This window comes from Aedes aegypti, chromosome 2 (genome assembly GCF_002204515.2).
Source record: "Aedes aegypti strain LVP_AGWG chromosome 2, AaegL5.0 Primary Assembly, whole genome shotgun sequence".
NCBI classification, from domain to species: domain Eukaryota; kingdom Metazoa; phylum Arthropoda; class Insecta; order Diptera; family Culicidae; genus Aedes; species Aedes aegypti.
The window spans coordinates 273868541-273894659 of NC_035108.1; the positions used below are offsets into that span (position 1 = coordinate 273868541).

At 35.5% G+C, this 26119-nt stretch overlaps 2 protein-coding genes across 3 annotated transcripts in view; one reads left to right on the forward strand and one right to left on the reverse strand.

The window, feature by feature from the left end:
- The window catches only part of LOC5570426 (cilia- and flagella-associated protein 206), a 29250-nt gene extending 13653 nt beyond the window's left edge, over positions 1-15597 (forward strand). The window contains exon 6 of one of the 2 annotated variants that reach the window (XM_001659080.2): positions 15080-15597. In XM_001659080.2, coding sequence (XP_001659130.2) covers positions 15080-15542 — 463 coding nt within the window. In that variant the 3' untranslated portion in view covers positions 15543-15597. The remainder of the gene's footprint in view (positions 1-15079) is intronic. The other variant, XM_021845102.1, reaches the window with a different exon arrangement.
- The window catches only part of LOC5570421 (chromosome transmission fidelity protein 18 homolog), a 44859-nt gene extending 23213 nt beyond the window's left edge, over positions 1-21646 (reverse strand). Inside the window, exons 1-5 of the mRNA XM_001659081.2 lie at positions 21397-21646; positions 20767-21331; positions 20533-20701; positions 15901-16673; positions 15614-15833 (exon numbers count right to left, since the gene is read on the reverse strand). Of these exons, the coding sequence (XP_001659131.2) occupies positions 15614-15833; positions 15901-16673; positions 20533-20701; positions 20767-21331; positions 21397-21481 (1812 nt within the window). The 5' untranslated portion in view covers positions 21482-21646. The remainder of the gene's footprint in view (positions 1-15613; positions 15834-15900; positions 16674-20532; positions 20702-20766; positions 21332-21396) is intronic.
- Between the last annotated feature and the right edge of the window lie 4473 nt (positions 21647-26119).

Here is a 26119-nt window from a genome sequence, read left to right on the forward strand (position 1 = left end):
TGCTACTATTTAATTGTTTATAATTCTAACAAAACTACATAATTAACTCATTACTAATCACTGTTCCTATATTCTCTTTTTCTCTCCTTCTTATTTGTTGCATGATTATGAGCACCACTAATATAATGCATGAGCATGCACAATAAGAATAATTTCAGGATTGAAAGCAGTACATGGATACCAAGATAGAACAGCTTCGAAAAGGGTGCTCAAAATATAATATTTCTGGTCAGGGAAGTATTATCATCAAGGGTATGTAAAATTTTTTCATTATCAACACCTGGATCACACAAACAAATGAATTTTTATATAAATCAGCATCGTCAATCAGTGCAAGAACAGATAAAGTCTGTAAAGTTATCACCATCGATTGAATTGCGCTCTTTATAGTAATGTTCAATCAGTATCAAAATCTCCTAAAGCGTCACATCGTGCCATCAGCAGCCCTTAGCATCACTCACTTGTTATTTTTTGTTGTTTATAAAATTTCTAGAAAGCGATCAGCATATTCTCTCTTACTTGTACAATGACCGATCTATTTGGAATTTTAGTAAGTAAAATCAAACTTCAAAACTCAAATTAAATTGCTTTCAGCACATTTACATTTTACAGCATTAATCGCATTACTGTGTCAAGTCTTCTCCAATTCCCATTCCCTATACCCTACCCCAACCCTTCTTATCCTTTCCGATGGTGTTCAAGTGGTCCGCATAGACTATTACGGCCATTACCTATCCCTTCCCCCGGCTTTGGACTGACTTGCGCTCTCATTGCCCCACCAAACGCTGCAAAATGAAAATGAAAATGAAAAGAAAGCCAGATTGGATTCTCTTTTTCATTATAATTACTTGTACTGGGGAAAATCCAGATAAATCATTTATCTTATTTTTGACTCTTCAGGTGACTTATAGTTACTTGAGAGACCGCTTAAGACCTTGAATACATTTTTTTCAGTTTTGTCGTCGTAAGCAAAAAATATGCCTCTTCTCTTCAAGGTGTTGGAGAAGAAATTTGCGATCTTGAGATGTTTCCGGCATATTTCTTCGCGATTTCCCTAACGGGGTTCCAGATCTCCTGCCTAAATCCTCCAAATACTGAACAACTGGTCACGATTGGTGGCACGTTTTGGTTCCTTACTTGAATCGAAAAGCCTGAATCAATGAAATAGCACTTTTCAAGTGCTAATTATTATAACTTTTGATTCCTTTTTTCGATCCTTGGTTGAACCCGTGTCTTCGATTTTCCGTTGGACCCGATAGCGGTGGTAATTCTTTTTGGACATCGTCTTGGGAAAAAGCCTCTTAGAAAGGGAATCTACCTCAATCATAATAGCTAAAAATAACCTCTCTAGGCTCGTTAATGTGCCCAAAAAATAGATTCTTCAACCGCCTTGCATATATGACAATTTGAAACTGAGAAAAACTTAAAGTCAAATTTCAAAGGACAATTGAAGCAAAACATAAACTTTTATAACATCAAATATTCCAAATGCAATACAGATTTCATGCAGTGTATGAAGTTTTGATGAAGTATGCATATTCTCAGAGATAGAGGAGGTGTCCAATGAGAATATATACCGAGGTGAGGAAAAGACATGTAGTGTGCGTGACATCCGTGTACGGTGCAAAATGTTTCACAACTACAAGCGAGCGAGGTTCCATAAGAAGCCGTGTAAATAAGTGACGTAGTTATTTTTGTTTACGTTTTTCTCTTTACTAATACATAGCCGTTGCTTCTTTTTCCACACCTTAGTATATATTCTCATTGGGGGGTGTCCATTTCGCTCTGTATGTTCATTATACCCCTAATCCCCCTACCTTTCAACTTTGACAGGTACTGGCACCGTTGTTTTCAGATTTTCCGAAGGAGGGAAAGAGAGCGATTTTCTGATGACGTCACCGTGCAATGGGCAATATCTACTATGATCTGAATACGGTCCTAAAATGTTTAATGAAATCTTGTTTTTATTTATTTACACGAAAGAGCATGTTACTACAACTACTTTAGCATTTTTTTCTCGCTCAAATAACGGCTAGTGAAAGTGTATCAGTTATGGCCATAGTGGTTCCCTATTTGGATAACTTTCACGTTATTAATCTTGACATCTAGATACATATTTTATCATACCGCTAAAACACACAACACTTTTCAAAATGTGAAGAAATTCAAGCTATCACGTATGGCGAAATAGGGAACCACTATGGCCATAACTGGTACACCTACCCTATATCATATCGAAACTTTAATTTAAAAATTAGGTCCATAAATGAACATTGACACTTTTGATCATGTTTGACGTTCGCTTAGTCGACAAAAACACCACAGGGGTTTTAGTTTAAACACTGGGATTGTTCCTATTTGACAAATCGGAAGGGACACGGAAAACAAAATACACAATTTGACAACAATTCGAGTTAAAGCCAAAAGGTGTGACAAAATTCAAAAAATACATAAAAAATGTTTTTTGGGCTTAAACAAACGAAAAACATTAAAAAATTGAGTAAACATGTGTTTTAGCCTAAACTAACAGCGTTTGGCACTATAGAGCGCTGCATATGACAAGCCTAACCTCACTTGACACTGCTGGTCCTGTTGTTTACGTTTCGGACTTAGTCGTTTTTTCCATCATTTTTTCATCTTCGCATTTCTATCACCAGCATGCTTGATGGTGACGATTTTCCACGGTAGGAAGATAGAATAATACGATCCGGGGGTATCTGCAGTGGATTTGACCTCTCCTCGCAGCAAACTTTCACGAAATTAAGAATGATTCGAAAAAAGTACTAAGTCCAAACTGTAAACAACAGGACCAGTACCTATCAAAATTGATGCGTGACGTCACAGTGCAGTGGAGTATAACTGGGGCAGGGCTTTAGGACCCTATTGATTTCGTTGGCTCATGAACATATTTTGTTTTACACTCAAAATAATCCAAACGTCAAGGCTACGTGAAAACATACGTGGTTTTCTTCCATAGCACTTTCCACGTAGCACTTACGTGAATCATAGGTAGTACAGAATGAGCACACGAGCTGATGAACTTTTCTCGATTTATGGGAATTCCACGTAGCAGCTAAATGTTTTGTAATTACCTTTTACGGAGCGTTTTATTGGATTCTAAGCAATTATACTATCAATTTTACGGAAACTTTGAAGAAATGAAGTGTTTTAGTTAGATTCCTTTCATTCTCCCAAAATATTTTAATTTTTTTATTTGGAAATATATCTGAATGTAAGATTACATTAAATACAGGGGATAAGCAAAATGATTAAGATAGGCAACATTTTGCCTAAATTCAAAAGCTTATAACTTCATTAACACACCGAGGACGAAGCCTCAAAATCAGTTGGAACGCTAAATTCAACCCACTATATCTCGGCTGTCCTAAGCCCGATTTACAAAATTTTGGCACCTACAGAAATGTATGGGCTTCTAGATTCATGTCAGATTTTTGAAATATTTTTGGGAACTACAATTTGATTTGTAGTACTTAAAACACCGGAGCAAGTCCTAAAAAAATTTCTAACCAGCGGTAATTTGTAGATAACTTAGAATTTATCGCGATAACCTATAGATTTTTTTATAGTATGATGATCGTTTTAGTGTAATCTAACAATTGGCATTGAATTTTTGATTGTTAGCCGTTCAAAGAACTACAATTTATTCACAAAACTGCGTAGAATACAGAAAAAATACATTTTCAATTATAACTTGAAATTTACCGCGATGACCCAAACATTTTATGGTCTTAATATATACTCATATTTAAGGCCATCAAATTTGCAGAACACTGATAATAAATTTCTGTTGGAAAAACTACAATATTTTCACAAAATAGTGAAAAATACAGGAAAATACAGGTTTTCAACAGTTATTTCATATATATCGCAATGAATCATCAGTTTTATAATTTTAATCTCTTTGTTTGTTCATGAGAAACACATTTCCTAAACATCGTTGATCGCTGTTTGTTCAAAGAACTACAATATATTCACAAAACTGCGTAGAATACAGAAAAAAATACATTTTCAACTATAACTTGAAATTTATCGCGATGACCCAAACATTTTATGATCTTAGAATATACTCATATTTAAGGCCATCAGATTTGCAGGAAACTGATAATAAATTTCTGTTGGAAAAACTACAATATCTTCACAAAAAAGTAAAAAAATATAGGAAAATACAGGTTTTCTACAGTAATTTCATGTTTATCGCAATGACTCATCAGTTTTATAATTTTAAACTCTTTGTTTGTTCATGAGAAACAAATTTCATGAACATCTTTGATCGCTGTTTGTTCAAAGAACTACAATATATTCACAAAATCTTGTATAATACAGAAAAATCTTAAATTTTTGCTGCAATGTATTGATTGCCTCTAGATCAATTAAAAGATTTTAAGTATTTTTAGTTATGAAAATAAATATATTTACAGAACATTTTTGATGTTTTTTAAAGAACTACAACAATTTCACAAAACTATGAATAATACAGGGAAATTACGATCCTAACAACAGTTTGAAAATCATTGCAATGATACATGTATTTTGTGATTTTAAAATATTGTCATATTTAGGGTTATCAAGTTTTCACAACATAATCGATGAAATTTTATTAAAAGAACTACAATATTTTCACTAATTACCATATAATACAAAAATATTCTGTTGCTATCGAAGTTTGAAAATTTTATCATCTATATAATTTTCTAAATCGTTGTGTATTTTCAATAAAAATAAATGTGCTCAAAATTATTAGAAGCTGTTTGTTTGTTTGTTCCTTTGGAATATTGTAAAACTTTCTAATTATGAAAACATAACCCAATTACGAACTGTAGCGGAAATAAATCCGAGGTACATTCGATTTGCATAATCTGCTGATTTAGACATAGCGTGATATATTCTAGCAATATTAACAACTTTCAAATGAAGTCGTCTGACTTTATTTTTATGTGGTAAAATTATTCTTTATATTAAAAACACAAGACGCCTTGAGCGGCTATTGGATCAGTAGGTATTTTTTTATGTTTCAATAATCGCTCATTCAAAAATTATTATGTATACTAATTCTTTTTGCTGAAGTAGGTATGATTTGACCATAAAAAATAGCAGGATAAATAACGAAATTCTTATTATGTAATGCTTTTTATCCAGTATGTTCGTCACGAAATCTGTTTACCGTGAGCGGAATAGGAACACTTAGATGCAGTAACAGTTTCAATTACCGTAATCCGGGGTAACATTGATCTTTTTTTTTAGTTTTTCTTAAATTTTTCATTTCACAATACAAATGTTACAAGTTTCATATTTTTAAAACAAGTACTGGCACCCACCGCTCCTAACTATGTACTTTATTTTGTTTTTCGAAAGATTTGAACATGTTTAAATAAATGTTTTAAGTGATTTTTTGATTCAGCTGATATGGGGTAACATTGATCACCCAAGTAAACAATGTTCGCTAATATTGGAAATGTCGTTACTTACTAAAATCAGGGCCCCTGAAGCCGAATATGAAGACCAAACTCTTACAAGTCATTTACTTTTTGAGTTATTTCAAAATTAAAAACACCGTGAACCGCGGAATACGCCTAAAAGTAGGCAATTTCCTCAGGAAATTCTACATTCGTAATAGTAATTAGTTAATGTTGCCTAATTGAATAAACTTATGAAAGATTTGACAACGGAATCGTTTTCGGCGATGCCATTTTTAGTAAAACCCGCATTTTCCTTGATCACATCGTCTGCAGAACTCATGTGAGACATGAATTTTCGGTAGTGTCAGTGAAAATGATAGAAATCATTGTTTCAAAAAGTTGACAAATTTGCGCATGAACTAAACGCAATTTTGGCAAAAACCTTAATTATCATTAGCTTATGAGCATACGAAAGAGAGGCACCATTCATGGTTCGAAAATGTTTCATCAATAAATCAATAAATTGAACGTTTAACAAGATGAGTCATCCCGATCAATGTTACCCCGGATTACGGTAAATATGTTTTATGAATGTTTTTAAAATAATTTTTATATTAACGCTGATCATCTATACTTGGAGCTACATTGTAACATAAAAAAAGTATTGATCGACTCAATAGTTATTTTAAAATGAACCTTCGAACACCTTACTTCCCTTAAATGAGGGGAATATGGTGCACAGATGGTACTCTATTTCTTTTCCCTGCGAAATAGGAAAACTACGGTGATAGTAAACAGTACGATGTGGTTAAACATTAAAATATCTGTAAGTTTTCCATAGCAATAGGTAAACGAAAGTTTTTTATTGCGTTCAACATTCTATTGTGATTGTAGTTCTTTTAAGAATAAAATGATAGTATTTTGAAGCAGATTTTTTAAGATGTGTCATGTTCAAATATTATTAAAGTAAAGCTGGTTGAATCGATTCTTACTGTTTAACTTACTACATGGTAGTTAAAAGTATATGCTATTAGTACAAAATAAAAATGGATCTGAAAAAGTGACATGAAAATTGGTTATCGATTAAGCCCTAGCTGAGACAGTGATTGCAGTGGGTAACTGCATATTTGAAATATTTACCTTTATATTTTTATTCTTATTCTTATTATAGGTTATTAGATCAAACATGTTCTTGTTTTTTTATGAGAATGTTTTGAACCATAAAATATACAGTGCTGTTCTGAATAATAGCAGCGCATGTCGATTTTCATACAAAATGCTCAACTTTGACATGCTGTAGTTTTGTTCCCTTTCAAGCAATCGAGTTGAAATTTTCTCCACAGAACTACAAATATGCCCAATTTTGTAAACACAAAATTTCAAAATTTTCTAAGCCCCTGCCGGAAAGTGAGATACTAGGTGAAATTGTTCGAAAAAATAGCAGTTTTAAAAATTTGAATTTCGGCTTGACATTATAGTTTTATATTGTATATCACTCACCATTGGAACAATCTCCTCCTACTTATCAAACCTACACCTAAACCGAAAATGTTTAAAATATTTGTAGAAGAAAAATTTTAAAATGAAAAACTGCTATTTTTTAGAAAAGTTTCACCTAGTGTCTCACTTTTCGGCAGGGACTCAGAAAAAACTGAAATTGATCATATTTGTAGTTCTGTGGAGAAAATTTCAGCTCGATTGCTTGAAAGGGAACAAAACTACAGCATGTCAAAGTTGAGCATTTTGTACGAAAATTGACATGCGCTGCTATTATTCAGAACAGCACTGTAGGTCATTGCGTGAAATTATTAAATTACAAAAAAGTTCTTAGTTTTGAATAAATTATTTAATGAAAAACAACACGTATCAATTTTCGTGAACATGAAAATGGTTTGAATTGATTGATTTGATTGATTTGACTTTATTAACGAGATTTTTAGCCCTGGGCTAGTTCATCTCGGGACCAACGGCTTTACTTCCCTTCCGAAGGAAGTCGTCACTATAACTTTTTACGTCATAAGTGACTATGATGGGGATGGGATTCGATCCCAGGTCCTCGGCGTGAGAGGCGAGTGTTCATATTATAAATTGTAAAATTCATGGGTAATAGCGATTATTTTAAGCTAGGTATTGCTGAAACTTTTTTTTTCTGCCATATGCTACGCAGTTCAATATATATGTTGTAATTCGTTAAAAAAAATGAAAAATGTTTGGTAATATAAATTTGAACTTCATTGTTAGATAAGTTCCAAGTTGTGTACAAACAAACGCTAAATTTTTATAGACTAGCTCCAGTGTTTGTAGTACTACAAATCAAACAATAGATTCCAAGCACATTTCTATAACCGCACATGAATCTACAAATAAGGACAAACTAGGGTTGAAGCGATCAACTTTTTTTTAACACCGTCATCCATGTAAGTAAAATATCATTAATTGCGTTATTATAAGTAAATGTCATTGCGACAATAATGGATTGGCTACAATTTGTAGTTGTAAGTCTCAAATATGAGAAACGTTTAAAACCACAAAATCTATGGGTCGTTGCGGTGAATATGAAGTAAGATAGTTGAAGGTATTTTTTCTGTATTATTTACAATTTTTTGAGAATGGTTTAATGCTTTGGAGAAACTATAAAATTTGCTCAGTTAATTTATGGTTTATAATATGAAAAAATATAAAAAAATCATTAAAATGATAACTCCTTGCCACAATTATTATATTGCAACGGAAATCGGATATACTTCTGTTCTTCTTCTTCTTCTTCTTCTTCTTCTTTCTGGCGTTACGTCCCAACTGGGACAAAGCCTGCTTCTCAGCTTAGTGTTCTTATGAGCACTTCCACAGTTATTAACTGAGAGCTTTCTATGCCAATTGATCATTTTCGCATGTGTATATCGTGTGGCAGGTAAGAGGATACTCTATGCCCTGGGATGTCGAGAAAATTTCCAACCCGAAAAGATCCTCGACCGGTGGGATACGAACCCACGACCCTCAGCTTGGTCTTGCTGAATAGCTGCGCGTTTACCGCTACGGCTATCTGGGCCCCATTTCTGTTATACAGGTCGGACTCGATTATCCGGAGACTCGATTATCTGGGAACTCGATTATCCGAGATTCGATTATCCGGAATTTTAGACTCGATTCTCCGGAATTTGATTTTTGATGTTCTTGTTTTTCAATTTTTATGCATAAATCTGAGATAATTTGGTATTGCAATATACAATATGAATGGTTTTTTAGTTTTGAACGTATTTAAGAAAAGGGGGGTTTGAAAAAGTGGTTTTTTGTGTGTATGCTGGCCAATTTTTTTTTCTTGTAATGACCCCTACTGTTCCTAGAAATAATTTCTGGCTACACCACCGTATCATATAAATAAAACAACAATAAAAGATAATATTTAAGTTCTTTTATCGAAGATTTCAATTTTTTTTCTTAGTGATTCGATTATCCGGAGTGAAAAAAAAATCGATACTCCGGATAATCGAGTCCAACCTGTAATACATAATAATACATAGATATGATTTGTGCAAATATTATCAACTAGTGGTCCCGGCAAACTTCGTCTTGTCATCAAGTAGGCTGTTGAAAAACGCTATGGATCGTCCCATATACAATGACAGTTCCGTTCACGCTCGTTTTCCCCCACTTTTCCGGTGAATATCCTGGGATTTTTATACATTCAAACACGTCGGAACCCTTGAGGAACAAAACGGAGAAATTATCATTCAAATACGTTGACCCGTTCGTTAGCCATTTCGTGACATACAAACACCACTCCATTTTTATTTATATATACTAGTGGGCCCGGCAAACTTCGTCTTGCCATCGAGTAGGCTGTTGAAAAATGCCATGAAACGTACCGTACAAAATGACAGTTCCGTTCACTCCCGTTTTTCAGACTTTCCCGGTGAATATCCTGGGATTTTTATACACACAAACACGTCGGACGAACAAAACTGAGTAAGAATCATTCAGATCCGTTGACCCGTTCGTAAGCCATTTCGTGACATACAAACACCATTCCATTTTTATTTATATAGATAGATAAATCGAAATTGTTATATTACCAATTTTGTAAACTGTTTGTCGTGCTTTGAAAACAGAAATAATAACTGCTCTATTTTTTATATTTATTACGTTGAGAATATTTCAAATCGTAAACGCAACTATTATGAAAACGCAACCATAGTCAGAAACTGTTCTGTATTATTCGTGATTTTGTGAAAATATTGTTAGTTCTTAGAGCAAATAGCCATTATAATTGTTGAGAAAGTTTGTTTTTTTTTTCAAAACTTAATAACGGTTTCGAATAATAAAATCAATTAGTCATCTTGAATAATATGAAACAAGAAAAGCAATAGTATATTCTTGTATTACATGGTATTTTGTGAAAATATTGAAGTTTTCTAACGAAATTTCATCGGTTAATTTATACAAGCTTACCAACTCTAAATGAAAATATTTTATTTAACATTTTCAAATCATAAAATCCATGGAACATTGTGGTCAATTTCAGGATTTTATTACGATCTAACTTTTCTGGTATTTTCCACAGTTTTGTGTAAATGTTTTAGTTCTTCAGAAATCACTAAAAATGTTATGTAGATATATTTACTTTTATATATAATTATGCTCCAAACCCTTAAAATTATACGGTCTGGAGGCAATCAGTTATTTGCATTTGGCTGACAAAACGTCGAAAGGTGGGAATTGGAAGAGAACGAAATGATCTTGGAAGAATTATTCTCTTCCGAAAGAATAAATATTTCGATATTTTTTCTTTTCGATGTGTTATTCCTTTCGACGTTTTGACATTCAACGTTTGTTGCTGTGTATAGAAATTTATATATGAATCTGAAAAATTCTAAACCGTGGAGATTATAAGAAGATGCAGCAATTTTGAAATTACAGGAGAAATTTTAAATGTTTCTGTATTATACATGATTTTCGAGCACACTTATTTTTCTTGAAAATTTACAACAATTTAGAAAATTATACAGATGATAAAATGTTCAAACTTCGGTAGCAACAGAATATTTTTGTATTATACGGTAATTTGTGAAAATATTGTAGTTCTTTCAATAAAATTTCATCGATTATGTTGTGCAAACTTGACAACCCTAAATATGAGAATATTTTAAAATAAAAAAAACCCATGGATCATTGCAAAAAAAAATCAAACTGTTGTTAAGATCGTATTTTTCCTGTATTATTCACAGTTTTGCGAAAAAGTTGTCGTTCTTTGAAAAACATAAAACATGTTTTAAAAAATATGTTTATTTTTATGTCTCACAATTGAAGCATTGTCTTTAAATTGATAAGGTCTAGAGACAACCAATTAATTGTAGAAGAAATATCAGAATTTAATACAGAAAATTACAATACAAGATTTTGTGAAAGCATTGTAGTTCGTTGCACAAACAGCTATCAACGATGTTCAGAAAATTTGTTTCTCATGAACATACAAAGAGATCAAAATTATAAACTATTATAAAACTATAAATATGAAATTATTGTAGAAAACCTGTATTTTTCTGCATTTTTCACTATTTTGTAAAAATATTGTAGTTTTTCATTAAATTCATTATCAGTGTTCTGCGAATGTGATGGCCTTAAATATGAGTATATTTTAAGATCATAAAATGTTTGGGTCATCGCGATAAATTTCAAGTTATAGTTGTAAAAGTATTTTTTCTGTATTCTACGCAGTTTTGTGAATATATTGTAGTTCTTTGAACAATCAGCAATCAAAAATGATCAGAAAATTTGTTTCTCATGAACAAACAATGAGATTAAAATTATAAAACTGATGACTCATTGCGATAAATATGAAATTACTGTAGAAAACCTGTATTTTTCACTATTTTGTGAAAATATTGTAGTTTTTCCAACAGAAATTTATTATCAGTGTTCTGCAAATTTGATGGCCTTAAATATGAGTATATTTTAAGATCATTAAACGTTTGGGTCATCGCGATAAATTTCAAGTTATAATTGAAAATGTATTTTTTTCTGTATTCTACGCAGTTTTGTGAATATATTGTAGTTCTTTGAACAAACAGCGATCAACGATGTTCAGGAAATGTGTTTCTCATGAACACACAAAGAGTTTAAAATTATAAAACTGATGAGTCATTGCGATAAACATGAAATTACTGTAAAAAACCTGTATTTTCCTGTATTTTTCACTATTTTGTGAAAATATTGTAGTTTTTTCAACAGAGATATATTAACAGTGTTCTGCAAATTTGATGGCCTTAAATATGAGTATATATTAAGATCATAAAATGTTTGGGTCATCGCGATGAATTTCAAGTTGTAATTGAAAATGTATTTTTTCTGTATTCTACGCAGTTTTGTGAATATATTGTAGTTCTTTGAACGGCTAACAATCAAAAATTCAATGCCAATTGTTAGATTACACTAATACGATCATCATACAATAAAAAAATCTATAGGTTATCGCGATAAATTCTAAGTTATCTACAAATTACCGCCGGTTAGAATTTTTTTTAGGACTTGCTCCGGTGTTTTAAGTACTACAAATCAAACTGTAGTTCCCAAAAATATTTCAAAAATTTGACATGAATCTAGAAGCCCATACATTTCTGTAGGTGCCAAAATTTTGTAACTCGGGCTTAGGACAGCCGAGATATAGTGGGTTGAATTTAGCGTTCCAACTGATTTTGAGGCTTCGTCGTCCGTGTAAGTGACGAATATCTTAGGCGGACAAGTGTTAAAAAAATGATGAAATTGGATGTGCCAGGAAGCAATCGACGGCAAATTTGATCTAATTTCAGGAACTTGCTTAGTCATGCATATTGGTCAACGGACACCGGAAATATTTCTGCAATCAGATGCGTAGTGCCGCAGTACATCGCTGATAAATGGAGATGAGCCAGCTGCCATTGGCGGTGAAAGTACGATGCTCCGTCCTATTCGAAGGAAAACACAAATCAAAAAAGGTAAAAGTTTATCTTAAACAAAATTTACTCACCAAAATCTTGTGAATATTTTTTGTAATCTCCTGACTGGGAGTCAGGATGTTACTCGTTTTGTACTGCTGACAGTTCAAAACAGAAACTGAACTGTCAACATTTGAGTTCATTTCAGCCTACGTGTTTTTCACGTAAGAGTGATGGACACCAACAGTAAATATTATTGAAAGACCATTTCATGTATATCTACGTTTGGGTGATTTTTACCGTTGTCCGGTAAATTAGAGAAAAGTTCATTTTATAAGGATCTACGTGATTTTTCACGTAGCCTTGACGTGTGGATTATTTTGAGTGTACCTATACTCTACTTCTAACCTCTCATAATCCTTACAATGTCTAACAGCTCTGCTTGCCAGAAAATTCAAGCTCCTGGCAGGCGTGGCACGGTCCATACTGAGTTATGGAGGACCAATCTGGTCAAAAGCGTTTAGAACAAGCATATACCTAAAACGGTTGGAAAGCACATATATGATCATGTGCTTAAGAGTAGCAAGCGCATACCGAACGGTTTTAAAGAGGCCGTGTGCTTCATAGCCGGGATGACGCACATCCAAGGAAGATGTTCGGTGCTTCAACAAAAGAGGTACCATAGGAGACCGCAACGCGTGTAAAGAGACATCGCTCAGAGGTTGGCAGCAAGAATGGGATAACTCAACTAAGGGTAGATTAAGGGGGCAGGATCCGTCATTGATTTCTGAATTTTCAAAAGCAGTTTTTTCGTTCAAAATGAATAAAATTTACAGGAAAATATGTTCACTGTATTCTATTCTCCAACCGAAACACAGTGAACACATTTTCATCGACAAATTTTTAGTATTCAACAGAAAAACTGCTTTTGAAGTTTCGATGATGACGATGATTACGATGACGAAGCGTTGATCGTTAACCCATCGGCTAATACCAAATGTGTCAGATTGCTATAAAAGAAACCATGCAGAAGTGAAATTCCACCTGATACAGTTTCTGTCAGGACATCGTTGCTATAGACATGTATGTATGTATGCTCATGTACCGTGCATGGGTTGGTTTTAGTGAATCGTCGGTGGTGCGGCATCCCCACACTACCTGCGTTACCCTCTCAGGGATCTGATTGCAGATTTCCTCCTTATAAAAAAGCCTCTACCATAAAATTACCTTACCCCTATACCTTCCCGCATAACCTGGCGTAGATGCAGGGGTATATCCGCACTACTGTTGGCCAGTTTGAAATGCACCATTAATTCCTCCCCTTCCCCTCATTCGTCTGCATTCTTGTGTGGCAGGAGCTATTGGTACCTAGAAATAGAAGATCACCTGCATTTATACTCGGAGGGTTAGTCCCAAGCAGTCGTCTGGTTGGTTCCTTTTGTACGTGCTGCCGATCTAGCGAGACTTTTTTATTTATTTATTTATTTGAAAGACTCATTCGCGGTAAGCATAACGGAGCCGAAAAACATAAGAATGATTATCAATTTGTTAATGAACAACCTTGTCTAATCAATTCTTCGATTCTCATATTATCCTCTTCGATATATTGGCGACGTAAGTCCTCATCTGCGATGTGTGAATACGATAATTGTCTCACCAACTGTGCGGGAAAAACATCAGGAACAACAATTAGGCTGCTATCACTATCGCTGGACGTTGATGGTGCAGGCTTTTTCTGTTGTTTGGATTCTGTATCGACCGAATCGACTGACCTCTGACGCTTCACTTCGTTTTTTCCAGTTTTCGCTTTAGTTGTTTTGGTCTCTGCGGCTGCTGTTTGGGGAAGGGATGGCCATTGTTCTTTGGAGATATTTTGTTGCTGTACCACCGACGGCGTTTGCAATGAAGCTTTGCTTGCTTGTTGAAGTGGAAGGGATTGAAATTTGACTGCTGCTTCTGAACATCGCATTTTCGGGTGCGATTTGCAACCACACGTGCGACAGGTGCGTACTTGAAGAAAATGCAAAACTGACGTAATTTCTTCCGCCACAGTAATGAACGATGGTATCGGGGTTTTAAGTTGCATTCGCACTACACGAACGCCGTTACTGAGGCCCGGAAAGTAATCCCTCCAGACATCGTTGCGAATGCTTATTACTTCCCCATATTGACGCATATGGTTGGCAACGACCAGATTGTCAATCTCTTCAGGGAGATCGTGGAGACGTACATCGACGGCATTGTTGTCAATATATATAGGTAGCGGGATTGACTGCTTCTTCCCAGCACATTCCATAAAATGCTTCAAGTGGTGCTTTGTAGCTATCGCAGATGCCAATTCTTCACTACATTTTTAACGTTGTGCATTTGCACACTTTTCACCACGGTCAAATCAAGCTTGAGCTCCTCATCAAGGAACTTTTTGATGTCCGGAACAGTTGGCCGTTTCGGTAGAATCAATGTGTCTAGCACAATACAATTTTTACGCGACACTGGCATAATTGCAACGAACAATATTACTTTGAAGATGAACCGAAAGCCGTGTACGTCTGCTCTGACTGAGAGATGGATAGCAACTGATCTAGCGAGACTGGAGTAGCAACCACGGGCTGCCAACCAAGCTCATGTAAAATCCCGACCTTCTAGGACCCCTCTAGGGTAGATCTCATTTACCTCAAACTCCCTGATCTCAACCACATTTTTGTATTAAACTTGTTAAATATTTTTTTAACCATGGTTTGTTATATTTTTCAGATACATATTCAAAGTTGTGACCTTAGCTCGAAAGAAGATTCAACTCGTTGCATTCCTGGACATATTTTATAAAGTTCAAACTGCATACAACTCCCACAGCAGAGAAGTGTTTCGCCTAAAAGCCCCCGTCACCTGCGAGCAACAGATTCAAACCGAATTGCATCCAGTTCCGTCGAACATCGACCGTCAATACCGGTGGAACATTTGGGACCTTCGTCGGGAAGCGATTGAACTGACCAATCTGCGCATGAAACGAACAAGTTCCAGTCAGACGGCAAAAGTCAAGCAAACGCAAGTCTATTTGCCCAAGAATCAAGGTACTCAAACTAAAGTTAATCGCGCTACCGAAACCGAGGAACGGCGCCCACGTATCAAGAAGCCCGAGACGGCACCATCACCGCTTCAAGTGTACAGTATGACTGTCGAAGATTTCAGCTCAGCAACGATGAGCCGAATTAAATGAATTTAGTAAATATGATTGATTGACAGATTCCAATAAACTAGTAAACTGAATAGTATATAATGCTTACATACCTGAAATATGGCAGACCAAATACCGAATAGGCCCTTGTGACGATCTTTTTGACCGACGGTACTCTTCAGGACGTCGGTCAGCCGGATGGGTTTCTTCAGTGAACTGCAAAATTGTAACATGGACAAACAGGATCGGACGTCATTCCCAGATTTGTCGGCTAGAGCCAGCATTGACGTTAAATCCGTTTCAATTTTCTCTCGCTTGGCGATGGAAAGCAGCCTACGATGAAATAAAAATGAATCATGAAACCTTGTGGGTTATTCTTAGTTGATTATAATATACGTACCTTTCAGCCAATCGCGCGCATTCCGTGGGAGGAAAGTTTACTACGAACGCTATCTGCCTCAACTGTCTCAAAGCAGGAACGTACATATCGTTGCAAATACAAATTATGGGTCGTTTCAATATAAACTTTTCTGTTTTTTCACCTTTACCCTTTTTACCGCCTTTCTGGGACACCGAACCTGATATGAACTTTAACAAGAAATCGATTGTGGCGACTGGAGCTCCGTCGATTTCGTCTAGTACAATGCAATTCGGCCTTTTATCCTCATTCAAAACCGACTTCATCTGAGTTCCACTTTCCAACGCTATACGGAACGCCTCTGGACTGCGGTCATCGGATGCATTGACTTCACGCACCACATAGCCAGCATGTCGTGCAATCGTGTGCGCCAACGTAGTCTTGCCCAAACCGGGAGGACCACATAGAAGAGCTACCTTCTGCATTGGCCTTCCATGCTCGTCCAGTTCAGTATTCAGCGCAGAGCGATTCTTCTTTTTCCATCCTCCATTGGACTCAAATCGGCCGGTCTTCTTGTTAAAGCTGTTCAATTGTTTGACGTCTTTCTTCTCTTTAGGTTCTCGTCCGAAAACGACCTTATCCCAAAGTTTGAGCCACTGAAGCAGACTTCTGTTGGTCGTTTCATCCGACAGCAGATCAACGTACCGTTTAGGACGATACTTTTCAACCCACAACGAGTTGCCTTGATCCGGAACGACGACTACATCCGGGTTAGGTGCAATGGCTCGGGATGATGCGTCCAATCGCTTGGCTATCTGAAATTAAATTATTTATAACAGGTTATATAGATTATTCAAATGTCAGTTCTGGTAGTGGAAATAAGAGCCAAAAATAGTTATAATATAGCAAGCAGATTTAAGAAAATAGTGACTTTTTTTTTTTTTTTTTTTTGTCGGTAGCGATAGGGGTAGTACTGGCACTCTTAATCTGCCCTAAGCTCCTTCCCAGCATTTGCTTTTATAAGCCTCTATTGCGTTCATCACACAGACGTTCCTAAGCAATGTTGCTCAAATGGTCACTGTGTACGCTAGCAGCAATCAGCCCTTGCCGTAGTTTTGCAGTCTAGTAGTTCAGACTACTATCAAACTATGATAAGGCCTGAAATGCTACTAGAGTGGTTAAAGTGAAGAACGAAATAGTTTTATTAAAAGGTCCTCATTCCCCATTTCATTTCATCACTCACTATCGTCACTTTTATTTTCGACACTATCACGTTCACGTATATCACCGATTATCACTCATCAACTTTCGTAATACACTTTAGATATACTTTCCATTATACCACTTTTCACATCACATCATTTTCATATAAATTCATTGTTATTACCATTTACCATCTGTTAGCATTACTATGTAATTAAAAGATATTCAATTTAAATGTATCATTATTTTTGTTGCTGTAGAGTAATTACTATTCAAACTACGATTTAGCACTATGATCAAGAAAGTTACAGTAAAAACTCACTTAGATCCATTCTTCTGCACTCGCTGTCATTATTAACACTTTTATCATGCACGTTTGAAGAACTAGGCAATAAAGTTTATATTCAGAGAAATGATTGCACAATGTATTATGGCCATAATTAAATTAGTAGAGATCACATCATTATTATTATATTTTTAACAAAACTATCAGAACCACTTCCACTTTCATTTTCAAATTTTCAACACCATAGATTTTATTATAAAATCACTATTAGCACCTTCACAATCACTAAATTTAATAACGACGAATGTAACGCACAGTTCCACGAAACACCCATTTTTATGTTGCATTATAAAACGATTGATCACACGTTGGCTTCGAAACTTAACCACCATTGCTGATTAGTACAAAGGATACTACAGCTCGTGTAAACGAACTGAAACATCAACAACCAGCACTGGTTTATAAGTAACTAATGAGCCCTGGAGGGACCCGTTCGAAGAGGACCTGATAATATGCCGAAACATATTAACAGATCCTCCGCCTGATTGCAGCCGTTTCATGATAAATCATGAACCGTTAGAGGTGTGCCAAAGTATTGGGAAGGTGATATGTTTCACAGACGGGTATTATTATGGTGCACCTTCTACTTTGGCACCGTCAAACCCTGTGATCGTGGCCAGGGAGATTTAAGAAAATAGTGACTTTAAAATCAAAACGTTGATGATCGATTCAGTTTAACCCTCTAATACCCAAATTTTTATTTTCGATCTAAGTATCATTTTTCGATATCTAAAATCAATCTATGCACGTTTTGGACAATGATTTATTTTTATTAGCCAATTTATGAATTTTGGGTTTCGATTTGGTTAATTTTCATTTTTGAACATCCCTACCCCTTTAAAAAAATGAGTTTTTGCGGTACATTTGAAAATACACAATTTTTTATTTTTCATTTTATTTTCTGTGTAACTAATGGAAAAATCGGTTTGAAATTATTTCAATTCCACCAGGCTCTTTTTCTGTGATATGTTGATTGTAGAAAAATATAAAATACACTAAGGTCGTGTGCAAAAAAATTCCGTGCAAAAAACCGTGTTAATTCAAATCCGTGTAAATAAAAAAAAACCGTGTTAAATCCGAATTCCGTGCAAAAAAGTACCGTGTAAATTCCGAAAGGGGTGTAAAATAAAACGTGCAAAAAAGCGTGCAAAAAAGCGTGCAAAAAAGCGTGTAAAAAATCTTTAGTGTATACAATTTTTTGTATTACACGTTAAATTATACCCAAAGATTTTGACTTTTCTGGAAAAATATAAAATTTCACAAAAATTGTTTTTTTACATGAACAAAAATCATCAATTTCCGCTTTTTCGTATTTTGAAGGCCTCGGGACCAAAGGGGCTATTGCTGTTCTCATTTTTTCTTAAAGGTTCAGAAAATTTTACGCTTACTTTCAAATTTTCAGCGATGTATGTTTTTTAGTTTAAGAGATATATTTTTTGGAAAATAAAAAAACAATCAGAGGATTGAGGGGACGGAGTGTAAAAATCCTTAAAATATGATGGACGTCATTTTTTAATATTCCCTTACTATGATGGTCTCCTCAAACAATTTTCCAAAGCATTTCTATTCCGATGGTGTCGACAAGTCGATGGTTCCCTTCAATATCGACATGTGGAGGGTTGATTGTATGTTGAAAATAACGTTTTATACCTGCTGCGCATAGTAAGGAATATAGTTGAAAAATGGTTCCTTACTATGCACACTTAAGAAGAATAAGAAAATGAAGAGAAAATAAGTTGCACTTCACCAGTGATTATTGCTCGATGAATCTACTAGTGCCTACCTACTAAAAATATGAAATATATTGTCTTTAATTTTCTTAAAATGACTTAAGTGATAGCATTTTTGCTAACGGGCAATCAATTTGGACGTTTTTCAATATTTTTAAAGCTATTTTATTTTTTATTAATGTAATAAACGTAAATTTGTCAAGAAAATTCTTCGCGTACTTTTTTATTACTATTGTTCTGCAGAGAATTCAAAATAAAATTTTGAAAATGATTCTGAGGCTTCCTTTCTGGTATAATACCAATGAGTTACATAGAATATTCAATGTTGAAGCATTGGAACAAATGTCAAATAAAATAATTAATAATTTCAGGCAAAAATCGTTACAATATTGCCACGATTAATGCGTTATATGTTTAGGTTAAGTTAGGTGAAGTATATTCAAAACTTTTTTTTTCTCTTATAAGCAGGTGAAATCAATTCACCTGTAAAAAAATCTGAACTGCTACGGCAAATGAAATGTAATATGTTGTTAACAATATGTTAATAAAATCTTAGATTTGTGTTACCAAATTAGGATGATAGTGTTGTCTAATAACACAGAACACCTAGATATAAGAAATAATGAATGTAATGTTTGGAATGATACTAATAAAGAAATTAAAAATAAAAAAAGAAAAGGAGCATTGCAAAAATGACTGCGCAGAGTTAGGAACACGAACACCCTTAATAATTTGTCATAAAAATCATTACTTAGTGAAGCTTTTATATTTTTCCTTAAGCTAAGTATGCTGTTCCGAAAAGTAAAAATTTCTGCGGAAGAAATGGTCAAGAAATTTTCTACAGTGAGTTCCATTTGAAATGACCTTTCTTTTCAACTGCGTAGTGCGATCAAAGAAAGATGCTTTTCTTGACCATTTCTTGCAAGAAATTTCCCACGCATCTAGATAGGTGATTACTTTTCTGTTGAAGTGCATACTTCGCTTTATACATAAGATCAATAAGTATTTGCTTCCAAAATATCAGAATATTGTGTTTTGTTTTCAATTAATTACAGCTGTTTGAAAATTGAAAAGCCTTAAGGTGAAGATGAATCGAAGCCAAACCTCAAATTTTCAAGAGCACGGATCTGGAGAACCAAGCATCCGTCTGAGCTGAAAACTTTATCGATTGGTCACTCGCTGGTGGTGACCAATCGATTAAGTTTTCAGCTCAAACGGGTGTTCGGTTCTCCAGATTTGTGCTCTTAAAAATTTGAGGTTTGGCTTCGATTCATCTTCACCTTAAGTGCGCAGAGTATGGGACCTTCACGGTAATTAATTTGAAAAAATGTGACCAAATCACTAAATTATGACTCACTACCAGCCCTGAAATGTATTGCGCAAAACTACACTCACTATGTCGTTAGCCTCTTTCCAAATTCTTTCCTTGGCGTCTCCGAGCAGTCCGTTATAGCCATCTTTAAAGCAGTTAATCTCATTAATTGCGTTGGTTTCAAACTCCTCAGAATGAAACCGCACATAGACGCGTTCTTTATCGCTTCTAACGACAGTAGCAAACGGCCATCTGAAATAATAAGTTACTTTCATCATTAAAATCATTTAACAATCTTCTTGAGATTTAAAGCATACTTTGGCAACGAATACGATAAATTTTGCATTTTGAACCGATGCAAAGCCTCAGCTCTATCCAACCCGCTGGATTTAGTTGGATGAACAATCGCTTGGAAGCGCTTCCTGGCTTCCAGAATCTTTTCAATCAATTCCATGTCCCGCTCCTCTTCCGTCTTGGTCTTTTTTGTATTGCCCTGCTGGCAAAAGTCATACACACTGCCATCATCTTCAATATCTTGAATATCGCCAAACAAGGCGTCCAAACGTCTCTTTCGCGTATTGAGACCGATGTTCTGGATTTCAGCCAACGGATCCGTAGCCGAAGATTGAGACAATCGCGGGAACGGCGTGGAAGCCATGCGACCGTAATTCCCATCCCCATCGAACAGACGCTTATTGATGGTTGTGGAGTTCTTGGAAATAACTGAATATGCTGGACTTCGCAGTGGGCTGTCTTCGTTAATTTGAGAGAGACTGGGGCTATCCAGCGGAGGACGGGAATAGTGCGAATGTGATGTCGATGCTCGAGGTGGATCTGCTGGCTTCTCCTTAGCTCTCGATGGACCCGGGGTGGCTGGATTCACTAAAATAAGCAACAACGTAATATCAGTCACGATTACGATTTATGATCTTAGGAAGACCACTTACTCTCGATATCCATATCATTCATAGCTTCCAGGTCATCGCCGTACATCAACTCAAATTCCTCTTCCTCCGTGGGATATTGATCCATTTTGATGGATAACTATTTTGCGCACTCTCCAGAAGGAAATAACAACTTAATAACACGTAAATCGGTGAAAAACACAATTTTTTCGCAAACCGCCACGAAAAACAACTAACGACATGAACAATGTTTGGATTCAACTGAGGAACAACGTAAACATCGGTGGGTCTGTCAGTATTTCGCGCTCTTTCCTCAAGCATACTGCTGTTCCACATGATCTGCATAAGTACACTTGCGACATCAGATGGATTACGTTGGAAGCTTTTCAAAATGATAAACTTAAAGCATACTTTTAGGCGGACATCTGCACACTGTGAGAGTTTTCTACTCAAGCCTCAGAGGAATTTTCTTAGAAATAATATTGAAGTTCATTTGTTCATGTACCGCAGTGGTCACCAAACTGTGCCCCCCACGCCCCCCCCCCCCCCCTAGAGAGGTTTTGTGCGGCCCGCGAACTGATTTTGATAGTTAGTGTAATGTGGCCCGCAGAATGTGATTTTATGATGACATGGTTTAGAGCAGTACCGTAATTTCGGGTGAAATTGATCATTTTTCACGGTTTTTCTAGTCTGTTTTCTATAATGTTAACAATGCCAAACAACTAAATGCAGGAAAACAAGTACGAAGGTGAGCCTCATCGACTCATGTACTGAAATTTTCTAACAAATGTCATTTTAGTGTTAACAAATATCTCTAAAATAAAAAATCAGGGGATCTTATTTCGGGGTGAAATTGATCACTTGTCAATGCCATTATTGTTTGTTTTCAAAACAACTCTACATGATAAATTTGAGCTCCCTGAATCCGAATATGCTTGTCAAATTCTTAACAATGCAATATTTATATAAATAACGAACAGTTAAATTTCAACAATTACGCGGAAAACGCCTAAATATATGCAATTTCCTAAGGCATTCAATGATATCTAACAGAAATTCAATTAATTCAACCATATGAGCTAATTGGTACGAGTTTTGGTAATGAAATCTGGTTTAGAGATATATCTATCTAGAGTTACGTTCCCTCTTTGTTAGAAATTCTGTAAGACGTTAGATTAAGAGACGATCCAGAATTCGATACTAGGTTTTTAACCAAGGATACGGGTCTGAACATAATCAAAATATTCCTTACGAGCTGGGTCTATGAGAAACCTTTGAGGATTCTCGGTTATTCGGGGACTTCTTCAGAAATTTCAACGGATAATTGAGGATATCTCCAGATTCCTAACGTACACTGAGGGTTTCTGGCGGGATGCTGAGAATGTATTATTGGTTATTGGGGATTATGTCTAAAATCTAATGATTCCTAATAAACTCTTAGGATTGCTAAGGCGTCGTGTAAATTTCTTTTGATCACATAAGGTAAATGTAAAACATATATCAAGTAAAAATGATATTCAACAAAATTATAAGCCGCATTTATGGATCACCTCATGTTAATGTTTGCAATTTTGACTGCAGTTTTTCATTCATTATGAAATACTTTACTTTATAAGAAACATAGATTAAAGGAACCATTCTAAACATAATAAATTTTGTCAAATTTTCAACTAAAGTCTAAAAGTTAAACTGATTTTTGATGTTCATCAAATTAATAAAGATATGCCGTTTTGCAATACTCAGCGCTTTTGTTTTGTAAAAACGTCTTTGTACGAACACAGTAATACATTGTATTTTTCGTATTTTTAGTCAGTTTTAAGAAAACGTCGAGTTCTTAAATAAAGGTCACTTATGCGATTATTGATTTTACGAGACCCACTCATACAAATAAATAAAGTACATTAAGCTTCCAAAAAACCATTGGAGATTAGGCGTAAGAAGTATGTAAAACGTTTGCCACAATTAACATTCTGGAACTATAGATTCATAGCATAGTACAACTCTACGGAAAACTGTTTCGAAGTGAACCGTTCCGAAGTCTCGATGTCATATGATTCCATAAGGATCATGTAATAACATTCTAATGAAGTTTCCAAAACCAACAGTTGAAAAATAAAATTTGAAATATGGGTTCCGATTTTGGCACGGTTCCGTTTTTGGCAACTGAAAATTTCGACTTTGTTGCCAAAAACGGAATCCCACTGTACAATAATTCATGTCAAAAACTGAGTTTATAATTAAGATTTGTTGACGTCAAATTTATGAGCAGGCACTTGTCTTAAAAAATCGCAATAATTACTGATGAATGATTGAAGAATACTGAACAGTGTTACCCCGGAATACGGTACATCAGTGATCCTCAGCCTAACTGATGGTGCTGGCCACTGTGGTGCTCACAGAGATTAGCGCGGGCCACATTTACAACTCACCGCCCACAAATTACATAACGCTCAAAGAGGGGGAGTGGTGGGTTCAAGCGTTACGACTCATACAATATTGTGAATATTTTCAACGCAGGATGAAATCTTCTAATTTGAGCGTTACGTAATAAATGGATGCTGCATAACGATCGATCAAAACATGACGCCAAATTGTTTAGTAAACATAGAAGAGTTAAAACTCGAACTCCTAAAAAAAACTATTTGTAAAATTGAAATTGGAAGCTTGAAAATTTATAAAGTACTGAAAGTATAAAGTACTGAAATGTAAGAGTTAGGAAAATCCACGACACAAAATTCAGAGTGATCTCAGAGTTAATAAGTCGGTATGATTTGAATGTATTTCTATAATTACGAACCCCAGTTTTCCCGATTGAGCTTGATGTCGGCTGTAAGCAAAACGTTTGTTTAAGCAAGAAATTCAAAGAACATCCAATAATTGAAATCAACCTAATATGTATTTTGCTAAAAACACAATCTCACGGACACATGATGTGTTTGTTGCAAATAAAATATGAAAGCGTGAAGCTTACACATTCAGCGAGCAATAATAATTAATCCAAACTTCTCTGCTTTTTAAATAGAGTCCATAAGTAAGGTTCTGCCATCTGTAAAAAGTTTACTCGATACGAGAAGCGTTAAGAAAATTACCCGGCAAGATAAAGGAAGTGAATTTCAAATTCTTTTTTTTTAACTAGTTCATTTATTTGAGGCTCAATCGCGTTTAACGCTTTACGGAGCCGAAATCCAAAATCCATTTTTTGTATTATTTACAAATTATTCAATTTTTCATACCAAAATTAGTATGGGATGGAGCCAGGGTACTCGTGGCAACTCGAGGTTAATGGTCACAATTTTTGAAAGGAAGGACATGGTGAGGATTGGGTTTAGGGTTTTCTGCAGCTCATCCGGGAGGTATATCGTGGTAACTCGTGGTAACGTGTAATGGCGTTGGTACCAATTTCTTGCCGGTATTCGCCTGCCGGATGGCCAGGATCCTCAATCCAACATAAAGGGGACAAAACACAGAGAAAAAAAACTGGAGAAGAGAACACAAGAGAATTAAACTTTTATACAGGACAAGCGAAGAAAATCGTAAATTGCGACCATATAAATGAGATCGCGGGTGCCCAACACATCTCTAACAGGAACATAGGCTTGTCTACCTCGGGCCGCAAGGGTATCCAAAAGTTGTGCTCTGGAGGCGTCCATATCCGGGCATTTCCAAACTACGTGATCGATGTCATCATAACCATAACCAGTAGAAGCATTAGCCGTAGAAGGCTAATGTCGCGACTGTTCGTGTGACCAACATCTAGTTTGCCACGCTCTGACAGCTTGAGTACCGGGTCTATAAGTGTCAAATCAATTTTTTCGACCAAAATAAAACATTCTCTACAACATGACACTAAACAAGCAGACAAAAACCTCAACAGTAAGTAATAATAAAATAATTCTATTTTGTGATAACAGCGCCACTAGCGTTCTACTACTTATATTTCTATTCCATAACCACACCTATTACAAATATTGCTCAGCGCAAGGTTAATCCTAAGACAAGACGTGACAGGTCATAGTACAAAAACGAAACCAATTGCCTGTCAAAAAAGACCACTTCTCATTGGTCGTTTTGGCAAAGGCCTACTTTCACATCGTTGAGTTTGATTGCAACAGAGCACTTTGTTGCTAGTCCGGCTGTGTTGCTAGTTCATACATTAGAGTTTTATCAAAAGTTTGGAAATTTTTCATTTAATCTTTTCCTAACAAATCAATTTACATTCGATATTAAGCTCAAAGCATGTTGCTCCTACAATTCTAAAACAAATAAAAAGTACATAATTGAGACGAATAGGATGGAATTTTTGTCAATCCACTCTAAAAATATCGCCGGTTTGGAAATTTAACCTAACTTATAACAAATATAGCTTCGTCTATTGCACTAAATGAATGAAGCGTGCATGAAACAATCAAATTATGAGCTTTGAATTTTAAATGTGTTTACAAGATTTGCTACAAAAGGATACTGGTAACACTGGCTTTTGTATCTTCAAGGCTATCGACTGAAAAACAACGGGGCAGTCTTAATTGAGCTGTCACGTCCTGTCCTAGGGTTAATCCTGTGCAAATGTGCATCTAGCGAGTAATGGTTGGACATAAGTCTTGACATCACGCGAATGAAATCTCGACTTAGATCCAAACCTTTCCACCACGCTCGCAAGGAAACTCTAGGAATTATGGAATGTAACCACCGTCCCAGTTGGCCATTTAGCCAATCGCTTTGCCAACCGTGAGGAGAACTTTGACGTACTAAATGAAACAATTCATCG